The sequence below is a fragment of the Bufo gargarizans genome, chromosome 3 (genome assembly GCF_014858855.1).
Source record: "Bufo gargarizans isolate SCDJY-AF-19 chromosome 3, ASM1485885v1, whole genome shotgun sequence".
NCBI lineage: Eukaryota > Metazoa > Chordata > Amphibia > Anura > Bufonidae > Bufo > Bufo gargarizans.
In genome coordinates, this window is record NC_058082.1 from 8,154,333 (window position 1) to 8,167,640 (window position 13,308).

The window sequence follows — 13,308 nt, forward strand, 5'->3', positions numbered from 1 at the left end:
AACTTCTAGTAATTGATGTGTGCCTGCTTGGGGGCCATTCACACGGCGAGAGCGGGCGTCTGGTTTCGGCTTGGTTCTATTCAATACAAAACTACAATTACAACTCCCAACAGGTCCTGAAGTTCTGCAACCCACAGGGCATGCTGGGAGTTGTAATCTCCAGAGGGGTGGACAGTAAATACCTACCTGTTTGGGAGGAGAGCGGTCTGCGCAGACTTCTCAGCAGACCCTCATTCTTCTCTTCTGTAGCGCTGCCTGCGTCTGCCTGGTTGTCAAATAAACTGAAATCCCGCCGCCGCGCTCTGCGCCGACTCAGAAAATGGGCGGGCGGCAGGGCTGCCCCTGCTGTGTGACGATTCACGCACTTGGTAAGAGCACAGATCGGGCGGCGGGCCCCGCAGCACTGCAGCAGCCGTGCCAGAGGAGGAGCGGTGAGAAGAGCTCGGAGATTATCTGCCCATTGCTGGCGCTGTAGTGATCGCCTCGCTGCTTATTACACGGAGCTGCCGCTGATTAGTGACTATGATTATCTATATTGGCATGCAGGCAAAGGGCCCACCGAGGATTTCACCGGCTCCCCGGGGGCCAGTCCGAGCCTGTCTGTAAAGACATACACTTATAGCATTTTCTATGCGGATATTTATATTGCATCATCAATTATCAATGAAAACTGAAAGGATGTCTCTGAGTTTGTTACACAGTAATTATCATTTATACATGTACTGATCCTGAGATACATCCTGTATTATACTCCAGAGCTGCACTCACTATTCTGCTGGTGCAGTCACTGTGTACATACATTACTTATCCTGTACTGATCCTGAGTTACATCCTGTATTATACTCCAGAGCTGCACTCACTATTCTGCTGGTGCAGTCACTGTGTACATAATAACAATCTAGTTCACAGCAATGTCGAGAGTGATACAGTTGTATCCACTACCAAAGAAACCATCTCTTGACCCGACCTGTGCTGCTAATTACCAACCTGTTTCTAACTTCCCCTTCATCTCTAAACTCCTTGAACGTCTTGTCTACTCTCACTTAATAAGCTATCTCTCTGAAAACCCTCTTCTTGACCCCTTACAATCTGCCTTTCGCCCTCTTCACTCTACAGAAACTGCCCTGACTAAAGTGTCTAACGATCTCCTAAAAGCAAAAAGAAATGGTGACTATTCTCTACTGATTCTGCTGGATCTCTCTGCAGCGTTTGATACCGTAGACCATAAACTCCTCCTCACCATGCTCCACTCAATTGGCCTTAAGGACACTGCTCTCTTGGTTCTCTTCCTGTCTCTCTGGTCGCTCCTTTAGTGTATCATTCGCTGGCTCTTCTTCTTCTCCCCTTCTCCGCTGTCTTGGGGCCACATTTGACTCTCATCTTTCCTTTGTTCCCCCTATTCAATCACTTACACGCTCTGCACCTCAAGAATATCGCCAGAATCCGCCCTTTTCTTACGGTGGAAACGGCAAAAACTCTTGTTGTTGCCTGGATTCATTCTCGTCTGGACTACTGCAATACTAACCGGTCTCCCTCTCACTAAACTCAGACTGTCCTAAATGCTGCAGCCAGGCTCATCTATCCATCCAAAAGCTACACTGATGCCACTAGTCTGTGCCAGTCACTTCGCTGGTTGCCCATCCACCACAGAATACAGTTCAAACTTCTCACCCTCTCCACAGTGCTGCACCTTCATACATCTCCTCCCTCATCTCCATCTATCACCCTACTTCTGCTCTCCACAGTGCTGCACCTTCATACATCTCCTCCCTCATCTCCGTCTACCACCCTACTCGTGCTCTCCACAGTGCTACACCTCCATACATCTCCTCCCTCATCTCCATCTACCACCCTACTCGTGCTCTCCACAGTGCTGCACCTCCATACATCTCCTCCCTCATCTCCATCTACCACCCTACTCGTGCTCTCCACAGTGCTGCACCTCCATACATCTCCTCCCTCATCTCCATCTACCACCCTACTCGTGCTCTCCACAGTGCTGCACCTCCATACATCTCCTCCCTCATCTCCATCTACCACCCTACTCCTGCTCTCCACAGTGCTGCACCTCCATACATCTCCTCCCTCATCTCCATCTACCACCCTACTCGTGCTCTCCGTTCTGTTAGCGACCTAAGATTAATAACCTCCATAATTCATACCTCTCTCCCGTCTTCAAGACTTTCCTCGAGCTGCACCTACTCTCTGGAATACTCTTCCCCGGAATATTAGGTCAATTCACAACTTCTCCATCTTCAAACGCGCCTTAAAAACCCATCTTTTCAGGCAGGCTTATCAAGCTACCTAAACTGACTATTCCCAGACTAAACCTCCCCCACCAACTCCTCTGGCCTGAACTCGATCCTGTAGTAGTCCCAAACCTGAAGCAGATCGGCCGGCACCACTCCTGTCTGTTCAATAATGGCTCAAATCCTACTTATCACAATCAACTACCTTATGTGTCACCCCCAATGCCTCATAGATTGTAAGCTCTTGCGAGCAGTGCCCTGACTCCTAGTGTTTCAGTTGCATATTAGCCAGTTAGTTTTGTTTCGTACATGAACCCTATAAATTTGTAAAGCGCTGCGGAATATGGTGGCGCTATATAAATACATTTTATTATTATTATTATGGTAGGCCTAGGTATTTACAGACTTATCACATTTGAACATAAACAAGAGTTTTAATTCACTGACAGCAAGCAGAGATATTGCACATGATGAGTGTAGATGTTAAGTACATTACAACGTTTTCGACCATTGTTTTTGATTCCTGTGCAAATAAACCTATAACGAGGACACTTGACTGTAGTCAGGACTCCGCCCACTACTGCACTGTTCACCCAATCATTGAAGAGGCTGTTTTCCTGATGCTCCTCCCCCATAATGGTCACATGATGCAGCTTATGAGACTGATCTACTTTGATTTCTTTCAGGAGGTCCATGACTCTGAAATTCACGCGGTCAAGTTCAGCCCCAACTCCAGGATGGTGGCCACCGGAGGGGCGGACCGGGTGGTGAAGATCTGGGACATTGTAGGAGGTGAGGACCGGTGGACGCTGAGCCCCGAATAAGGAGCTCCGCCCTGCTGGAATCTCCAACTATGATGCAGGGGTGTAATAAAGCTCTCATCATGTGACTGTGGGGTGACCCCGCAGCGGAGCGGGTGGCAGGGAATGAAGTTCTCCTTTCTGGTTAGGGCCTCGTGCACACAAATTGTAGATCCTCAAAATACAAATGTCGTCCTTGTGCAAACCCACTCGCTTAGGTCCGTGGTCTGCATTCTGCGATACTGACGCACAGATGCGGAAAATGCACGTATTGTCCGCGAAAACATCATGTCCTGTACTTGGCTGCACAATGCAGACCATTGAAGTCAATGGGTCCGCAAAAGGTGAAGGAGCAACGCGGACGGTATCTGTGTTTACGAATCTACAATCTGCCGACTGCAAAATGCGTACAGTCCCGTGCATGAGGCCCTGGTAGTGTCCAGCTAGAGTGTGAGCTCTGCTGCCAGGCTGAAAAGAGGTTTATTCAGTGCATTTTGCATTTAGTATATTTAGTGTTTTATAGTTTTCTATTTAGTGCATTTTATAGTGTATTTTTCATTTTATACTTAGTGTGTATTTTTATACTTAGTATATTTATTCCGTGTATTTTATCGTTAGTGTTTTGCATTTAGTATATTTTATATTTAGTGTAATTATAATTTTTCTAGTTGGTGTATTTTATAGTTTTTATATTTGCTGTATTTTATCATTAGTGCTTTTTGTATTTATTGTGTTTTATATTTTTCTATTTGTTGTGTTCTATCTTTATGTTTCCTGTGTTGTTATCTATTGTATTCCTTTCCATGTACTTAGTTTTCCCCGTTTCTCTCCCTCTTTAGGGCAGCTCCAGTGCCAGCAAGTGCTCCAGGGGAGTAACGGAGGAATAACCAGCATTGAGTTTGACCCCTCGGTGCGTATGCCGCTCTCTGGACCATTCTATGCCGACTCTAGGGGTCCCATCCTATGGTCCCAGTTATCAGCCATCTCAGGCTGGGAATAGATGAATGGCGCGCTGTGGAGCCTGGAGGGCGCGCTGTGCCGCTGTGGGAGCACTGTTTTACTTTGTATCTAGGGTTACCATAAGTATGTGCACCCCCTGCACTTCACACCCACTGCTATCAGTGCATAGAATTTACAGTAATCAGACCTTAGAGGTGGGAGGGGGTCATGCTGGGCCCAGGCTCCGCTCTGCTCAATGCCAGGTGGCGGCTGAAGAGGTGTAAAGCCAACAACAAAGGGAAACGGATGTGAGGGGGGCACATACTATTGAGCCTGTGTGATCCCCCTCGTCTCCTGTAGGTGGCAGCAGAGAACAGTGTAACCGGCTGATGGTTCTGAGGGGAGTCCGGGGGTCTCACGTGGCGCTTCCTCTTTATTTCAGGGGGTGCAGGTCTTGGCCGCCTCATTTGATGGATCGGCTCATCTGTGGAAGCTGGACACCAAAGCCAACGTACGTCTCCTCTCGCCGTTCTCTTGACTTTTGGTTGGTGACACAATTTCTGCAGCTCTTTAACATGCTTTGTATGTTATGATCAGTACCTCTGCTTGCTGACAGTGATTGTAGCCTTCTTGTTTATGGGCAGACTTCTGGGGACTTGCTACATTTGTGTCCGGTCTACACAATCCTCGGCGTCCTGATAGTTTGTTACATTTTATAGCCGCTTTGATACATTGTATCCTTCCAAAGTTGACAGAGGACTGGATACAATTGTAACAAATCATCAGCTGTGAGAAGTGTTTGATCTGGATGAAAAGACAATTTACATTTGCTGACAGCAAGTAGAGATCTTGAGGAATTGAATCACAACCTGTATTAGAAAGTTCTTGGATCTGGCTCCTGTCGGGCCCCTGTAAATGGTATTGACCTCTGTATCCTTATGTTCTCCTCCAGGACAAGATGACCGGGCACACGGGGAAGGTCACGGCCGCCAAGTTCAAGATGTCCACCTACCGTGCGGTCACCTGCAGCATGGACCGGACCGTCAGGGAGTGGGACCTGCATAAAGCAGCCTGTAGGTGGCGTCATCCCCTATAGAATGCGCCTGTAGAGGCTTCACCCAGGGGCAGCCCCCCTCCAGCTCCATCACCTACCCCGGGGGCCCCCAGATAGAGGCCAGTGCTTTTCTCTATGTATTAGAGGCTACATCCTCTTAAAGGGCCAGGCCTCTCCGGATTCCCGCGTTGTACACAGGTAGTCACCCAGATTTCCCGGACGTAATTCTTTCTGATTCATAGGTGCACTTCCCCTTTAAGAATCCAAATATGCACATATCGGCGTGGCCCCAGTCTGTGGGCTCGGGCCCCGCTCCGTGTGACATGTGTTCTGATAATCACTTTGCTCTTTACTTTCTCGCTGCGCCTCGCTCAGGAGACGGTAAGGCTGTGACCGCGGAGTCGCCATGTTTCTTGTCACGTGTTACATCCGTGCTCACTTCTTATTTTCTGCATCGTCATAGTAACCAGAGATGTACAGTACGGACCAAAAGTTTGGACACACCTTCTCATTCAAAGAGTTTTCTGTATTTTCATGACTATGGAAATTGTAGATTCACACTGAAGGCATCAAAACTATGAATTATCACATGTGGAATTATATACATAACAAAAAAGTGTGAAACAACTGAAAATATGTCATATTCTAGGTTCTTCAAAGTAGCCACCTTTTGCTTTGATTACTGCTTTGCACACTCTTGGCATTCTCTTGATGAGCTTCAAGAGGTAGTCACCTGAAATGGTCTTCACTTCACAGGTGTGCCCTGTCAGGTGTAATATATGGGATTTCTTGCCTTATAAATGGGGTTGGGACCATCAGTTGCGTTGTGGAGAAGTCAGGTGGATACACAGCTGATAGTCCTACTGAATAGACTGTTAGAATTTGTATAATGGCAAGAAAAAAGCAGCTAAGTAAAGAAAAACGAGTGGCCATCATTACTTTAAGAAATGAAGGTCAGTCAGTCCGAAAAATTGGGAAAACTTTGAAAGTGTCCCCAAGTGCAGTCACAAAAAACATCAAGCGCTACAAAGAAACTGTCTCACATGCGGACCGCCCCAGGAAAGGAAGACCAAGAGTCACCTCTGCTGCGGAGGATAAGTTCATCCGAGTCACCAGCCTCAGAAATCGCAGGTTAACAGCAGGTCAGATTAGAGACCAGGTCAATGCCACACAGAGTTCTAGCAGCAGACACATCTCTAGAACAACTGTTAAGAGGAGACTGTGTGAATCAGGCCTTCATGGTAGAATATCTGCTAGGAAACCACTGCTAAGGACAGGCAACAAGCAGAAGAGACTTGTTTGGGCTAAAGAACACAAGGAATGGACATTAGACCAGTGGAAATCTGTGCTTTGGTCTGATGAGTCCAAATTTGAGATCTTTGGTTCCAACCACCGTGTCTTTGTGCGACGCAGAAAAGGTGAACGGATGGACTCTACATGCCTGGTTCCCACCGTGAAGCATGGAGGAGGAGGTGTGATGGTGTGGGGGTGCTTTGCTGGTGACACTGTTGGGGATTTATTCAAAATAGAAGGCATACTGAACCAGCATGGCTACCACAGCATCTTGCAGCGGCATGCTATTCCATCCGGTTTGCGTTTAGTTGGACCATCATTTACAATGACCCCAAACACACCTCCAGGCTGTGTAAGGGCTATTTGACCATGAAGGAGAGTGATGGGGTGCTGCGCCAGATGACCTGGCCTCCACAGTCACCGGACCTGAACCCAATGGAGATGGTTTGGGGTGAGCTGGACCGCAGAGTGAAAGGGCCAACAAGTGCTAAGCATCTCTGGGAACTCCTTCAAGACTGTTGGAAGACCATTTCAGGTGACTACCTCTTGAAGCTCATCAAGAGAATGCCAAGAGTGTGCAAAGCAGTAATCAAAGCAAAAGGTGGCTACTTTGAAGAACCTAGAATAGGACATATTTTCAGTTGTTTCACACTTTTTTGTTATGTATATAATTCCACATGTGTTAATTCATAGTTTTGATGCCTTCAGTGTGAATCTACAATTTTCATAGTCATGAAAATAAAGAAAACTCTTTGAATGAGAAGGTGTGTCCAAACTTTTGGTCTGTACTGTATATATATATATAGCTATATACAGGGAGAGTCCTGTAATCAGCTGAGGTCACACAGTACATGCACTTGTACCTCGGGGAGTGGCCCCTGGCGGTGGCTGTGTGGCCCCTGAGCTGAGGCTGTATAGGTCCAGGGCTGCCGGACTATCAGGCTGGATCTGGTCACATGACTCCACCCGCCATATTGCGCTGACACTGTGGTGCTTGCGTGTTGCAGGTGTGCGGTGCATCGCGGTGCCCTCGTACTGCAGCGACGTCGTCTGCTCCGACTCCCTCGTCATCAGCGGACACCACGACAAGAAGATCCGCTTCTGGGACACCAGGTAACGGAGGCGGGCGCCGCTTATCTCTGCCCGGAGACTCCTACCCTCCAGTTTATTGGTTCAGATCTACATGAAACACCAGAGGATATGTCGTCTCTAGTCACATCCAAAGCTGCATTAACGCATTTGCTTGCCTGCTACCAGTAGAGATTAGGTTGCATTGTGAGATTCCATAATGCACTACAACTCCCACTGTGCAGCTCGGTTCTGGATGATCAGATTCCAGGGATTGTGTGCCGTTCTCCGCTTTCATGTCCTGTCGTGTCCCTCAGGTCTCAGCTCTGCGTCCGGGAGGTGACGCTGGAGGAGAAGGTGACCTCCCTGTACATGGAGCCGGAGCAGACGCAGCTTCTGAGCTGCTCGCGGGACGACGCCCTCACCCTGCTGGACCTGCGGACGGGGGGCGTGCGGCTGGTGTTCAGGTACGGCCGGCGGACCCCCTTCTGCCATAGGTTACCCCCTGGTGATGCGCTAACGGCCTCTCTTCTCACAGAGCCGACGGCTTCAAATGCGGCTGTGACTGGACCAAGGCGATTCTGAGGTGAGGAAGGGAAGGCAGTGCGGCTTCTCTCAGCCCAAGAGCTTGCAATCTGTCCCAGCGGAGGTTGTACCACTGCATTATAAGCTCTTCCGTGGGTCATCACCCAGCTTTCCCAGGCTCCGGGGGTGTAATGGCGCTCTTGTGTCTCCGCAGCCCGGACAACAGTTACAGTATGGCCGGCTCCTCTGACGGGACCATCTTCATATGGAACACGAGGACTGGACTTCTGGAGCGGAGTCTGACGGGGGAGCACAGGTGAGATCATCTGCAGACTGATCCTGAGTGACACAGGTCTTGTGCTCTACTCACATCCAGAGCTGCCTTCACTATGGTGTAGTTCCATCATGTCTTATTCTCTAGTCACATCAAGAGGTGCATTCATAATCCTACAGTTAAAGCATTTATAATCCTCTAGTCACATCCAGAGCTGCATTATCTATTACGCAGTGCCGTCACGTTTTATACTCTAGTCACATCAAGAGCCCCATTCATAATCCTACAGTTAAATCATTATTGTCCTCTAGTCACATCCAAAGCTGCAGTCGCTGCTGTGCAGTTCCTTCGTTCCTTATACTGTAGTCACAGCCAGAGCTGCATTTATTACTATGCCGTACCATTGTGTATTATACTCTACTCACATCCAGAGCTGCTTTTACTATTTTGCAGTTTCATCATCTTTTTTTCTAATCACACTAAGAGCTGCGTTTTGTTGTACAGTTAACTCAGTCATGATCCTCTAGTCACATCGACAGCTGCATTAACTGTTGTGCAGTTCCATTGTTTCTTATTCTATAGTCACATCCAAAGCTGCAGTCGCTGCTGTGCAGTTCCTTCGTTCCTTATACTGTAGTCACAGCCAGAGCTGCATTTATTACTATGCCGTACCATTGTGTATTATACTCTACTCACATCCAGAGCTGCTTTTACTATTTTGCAGTTTCATCATCTTTTTTTCTAATCACACTAAGAGCTGCGTTTTGTTGTACAGTTAACTCAGTCATGATCCTCTAGTCACATCGACAGCTGCATTAACTGTTGTGCAGTTCCATTGTTTCTTATTCTATAGTCACATCCAAAGCTGCCTTCACTGTTTTATTCATTCTAATCACATCTTTTCCTCTAGTCACATTAAGATCTGCATTCATAGTCATATTGTTAATTCATTTATTATCCTCTAATCGTATCCAGAGCTGCATTCACTGTTATGCAGTTCCATTGTGTCCTTTCCTGTAGTCATATTAAAAGCTGTATTCACAGATGTACAGTTAAATCCTTTATGATCCTGTAGTCACATCCAGAGCTGCATTTATGATTATGCAGTTCTATCGTGTATTATACTCTACTCACATCCAGAGCTGCATTTACAATTGTGCAGTATCATTGTGTCTTTTCCTCTAGTCACATTAAGAGCTGCAAACATAGTTGTACAGTTCAGTTATGATCCTGTAGTCACATCCAGAACTGCATCCAAAATCAGGCAGTTAAATCTTCTACTACAGTCACATACAGAGCTGCATTTGAAATCCCCCTGATAACAGGGAGCAACAGATTGCTTTACACTGCACATCGCAGGGAGATAGGCTGCAGGTAAACCTTGAATTAATCTTGTTCAGTTCCTCTCATCACCACCAGAGGGCGCAGCAGGGAAGGGAGAACTGACTGTGCGTAAGAAAGTCCTAAAACATTGTCCCTTTCCTCTGATATCATCTATGGTGCGGGATGTCCATGTTCTGCAGCAAGAAGGGTGGGAGATGGCAAGTGTGCGGTGAGGGGGTGGTAATGATGATGCGGCATCAGCGGTGGGATGGGGGTAAGGAGGGTAGGTAGTGACGATCATCTGGCGGTAAGAGAAAATGGGCTGCCTCTGTCGTCAGGGATGTGGGGCCGCGGCTGCCTCTGTCGTGGTGGGGGTGGCGCTGCGGCTGCCTCTGTTGTTGGGCAGGTGACGCTGCGGCTGCCTCTGTTGTCGGGCAGGTGACGCGGCTGCCTCTGTCATCGTCGGGGAGGTGGCGCTGCGGCTGCCTCTGTCGTCGTCGGGGAGGTGGCGCTGCGGCTGCCTCTGTCGTCGTCGGGGAGGTGGCGCTTCGGCTGCCTCTGTCGTCGTCGGGGACGTGGCGCTGCGGCCGCCGCTGTCGCCGTCGGGGGGGTGGCGCTGCGGCTGCCTCTGTCGTCGTCGGGGAGGTGGCGCTGCGGCTTCCTCTGTCGTCGTCGGGGAGGTGGCGCTGCGGCTGCCTCTGTCGTCGTCGGGGAGGTGGCGCTGCCTCTGTCGTCGTCGGGGAGGTGGCGCTGCGGCTGCCTCTGTCGTCGTCGGGGAGGTGGCGCTGCGGCTGCCTCTGTCGTCGTCGGGGAGGTGGCGCTGCGGCTGCCTCTGTCGTCGTCGGGGAGGTGGCGCTGCGGCTGCCTCTGTCGTCGTCGGGGAGGTGGCGCTGCGGCTGCCTCTGTCGTCGTCGGGGAGGTGACTCTGCGGCTGCCTCTGTCGTCGTCGGGGAGGTGACGCTGCGGCTGCCTCTGTCGTCGGGTAGGTGGCGCTGCTGCCGCCGCCTCTGTCGTCTTGGGGCGATGCTGCGGCTGCATCTGTCGTCGTCGGGGAGGTGGCGCTGCTGCCGCCTCTGTCGTCGTGGGGGAGACGCTGCGGCTGCCTCTGTCGTCGTCGGGGAGGTGACGCTGCGGCTGCCTCTGTCGTCGTCGGGGAGGTGGCGCTGCGGCTGCCTCTGTCGTCGTCGGGGAGGTGGCGCTGCGGCTGCCTCTGTCGTCGTCGGGGAGGTGGCGCTGCGGCTGCCTCTGTCGTCGTCGGGGAGGTGACGCTGCGGCTGTGGCTGCCTCTGCCGTCGTCGGGGAGGTGACGCTGCGGCTGTGGCTGCCTCTGCCGTCGTCGGGGAGGTGACGCTGCGGCTGTGGCTGCCTCTGTCGTCGTCGGGGAGGTGACGCTGTGGCTGCCTCTGTCGTCGTCGGGGAGGTGGCGCTGCGGCTGCCTCTGTCGTTGTCGGGGAGGTGCCTCTGCTGCTGCCTCTGTCGTCGTCGGGGAGGTGACGCTGCGGCTGTATCTGTCGTCGGGGAGGTGGCGCTGCTGCCGCCTCTGTCGTCGTGGGGGAAACGCTGCGGCTGCCTCTGTCGTCGTCGGGGAGGTGGCGCTGCGGCTGCCTCTGTCGTCGTCGGGGAGGTGACTCTGCGGCTGCCGCTGTCGTCGGGGAGGTGACTCTGCGGCTGCCGCTGTCGTCAGGGAGGTGACGCTGCGGCTGTATCTGTCGTCGGGGAGGTGACGCTGCGGCTGTATCTGTCGTCGGGGAGGTGACGCTGCGGCTGTATCTGTCGTCGGGGAGGTGGCGCTGCGGCTGCCTCTGTCGTCGGGGTGGCGCTGCGGCTGCCTCTGTCGTCGGGGTGGCGCTGCGGCTGCCTCTGTCGTCGGGGTGGCGCTGCGGCTGCCTCTGTCGTCGTCGGGGTGGCGCTGCGGCTGCCTCTGTCGTCGTCGGGGAGGTGACTCTGCGGCTGCCGCTGTCGTCGTCGTGGAGGTGACGCTGCGGCTGTATCTGTCGGGGTGGCGCTGCGGCTGCCTCTGTCGTCGTCGGGGAGGTGGGGCTGCGGCTGCCTCTGTCGTCGGGGAGGTGGGGCTGCGGCTGCCTCTGTCGTCGGGGAGCTGACGCTGCGGCTGCCTCTGTCGTCGTCGGGGTGGCGCTGCGGCTGCCTCTGTCGTCGTCGGGGTGGCGCTGCGGCTGCCTCTGTCGTCGTCGGGGAGGTGGCGCTGATGCTGCCTCTGTCGTCGTCGGGGAGGTGGCGCTGCGGCTGCCTCTGTCGTCGGGGTGCAGTCTGTTGGGGACGGGGGGCTCATCGTTATCACTTATAATCCCCCCCCCCCCCCCCCCCCCCGGGTGCACACGCAGGGGATATTATAACTCTAGTGAATGTTAACGTTCTTAACCCTTCATTGGCAGAGCAGCTGCTCATGTCCCCTATAGGAAATGAGAATTGATTGTAGATGGAAGGAGCATTGCCCTCCAGCAGCACAGAGTATTTCAGGATTACATCTTCTCTCTCTCTCTTTCCCTGTGCAGTACGGCAGTGAACGCCGTGGCCTGGTCCGTGTCCGGGGACTATGTGCTCAGTGTGGACCGGGGGAAGAAGGCCGTCCTGTGGAGCGAGTACTGACAAGGGAATGGCGGAGTCAAGACGTGACGCCCGGAGCCTCCGACTGCTGCAGCACAAAACCTGCCGCCGGCCGCCCACTGACAGCCACTATTCCTGGGAAAAGGGAAGCGCCGTGGACAAACGCACAATGTAGCAGAGCTGAATTTATTGAGCTGTTTTATATAATATATACTGTAATAAATCTGATTTTAACACTAAGTACAGATCATGTTACATAGGACTGCCAGAAACACATACTACAGCACTAACAGGATAATACATCTGAATACAGATAATGTAGAGCTGCAGTCCTATGTAACACTATAGATAAAACAGTGATACCTCTCTGCCTACAGATAATGTAGGAGATGTCACCTGCAGTCCTATGTAACACCACAGATAACACATTGATAACTCTCTGAGTACAGATAATCTAGGAGATGTCACCTGCAGTCCTATGTAACAGCCCAGATAACAGTGATACCTCTCTGCCTACAGATAATGTAGTACATGTCACTTGCAGTCCTATGTAACACCACAGATAACACAGTGATACCTCTCTGCCTACAGATAATGTAGGAGATGTCACCTGCAGTCCTATGTAACACCACAGATAACACAGTGATATCTCTCTGAGTACAGATAATGTAGTAGATGTCACCTGCAGTCCTATGTAACACCACAGATAACACAGTGATACCTCTCTGAGTACAGATAATGTAGTAGATGTCACCTGCAGTCCTATGTAACACCACAGATGACACATGGTGACAAACTCAGCTCTGCTACATCAGTACAATTAGGAAGTTTATGTCCTTATCCTCACAGATGAGTCCGGTGGGTGTGACCCCCCCCCCACCCCCCCCATGACTCTGGACGCCCCCCCATTCCCCCCCCCCCCCCCAGGTATCTGCACTTTATCATGAATATAAAGCTCTTATTTGTATTACTGTCTCTTCTCTGTCTCGATTGGTGCTGACAACCTCCCGGGGTTACTCTAGTCACATCTAAAGCTGCATTCCCAGTTCTAGTAGTTTCCTGCTGGTTCTCCGGGGAGCCTGCACTCTGCTGTAATTCCTCTTGGGAGACGTAGTGTTAAGGGTCCATTCACACGGACCGCACATCACCGGCACTAATAGAATATGCCTATTCTTGTCCGCTATTGTCCCGTTCCGGGATTGGAATTGCGGACCCGCA

The 13,308-nt window shown here is 51.2% G+C and overlaps 1 protein-coding gene across 2 annotated transcripts in view; it reads left to right on the top strand.

Moving 5' to 3' along the window:
• LOC122932692 (protein Atg16l2-like) overlaps positions 1-12,598 on the top strand; it is a 37,319-nt gene extending 24,721 nt beyond the window's left edge. For both annotated transcript variants that reach the window (XM_044287253.1, XM_044287254.1), the window contains 9 exons: positions 2,936-3,041; positions 3,889-3,959; positions 4,431-4,499; positions 4,941-5,061; positions 7,343-7,448; positions 7,721-7,870; positions 7,942-7,989; positions 8,143-8,244; positions 12,039-12,598. In XM_044287253.1, coding sequence (XP_044143188.1) covers positions 2,936-3,041; positions 3,889-3,959; positions 4,431-4,499; positions 4,941-5,061; positions 7,343-7,448; positions 7,721-7,870; positions 7,942-7,989; positions 8,143-8,244; positions 12,039-12,132 — 867 coding nt within the window. In that variant the 3' untranslated portion in view covers positions 12,133-12,598. The remainder of the gene's footprint in view (positions 1-2,935; positions 3,042-3,888; positions 3,960-4,430; positions 4,500-4,940; positions 5,062-7,342; positions 7,449-7,720; positions 7,871-7,941; positions 7,990-8,142; positions 8,245-12,038) is intronic.
• Positions 12,599-13,308: the final 710 nt, after the last annotated feature.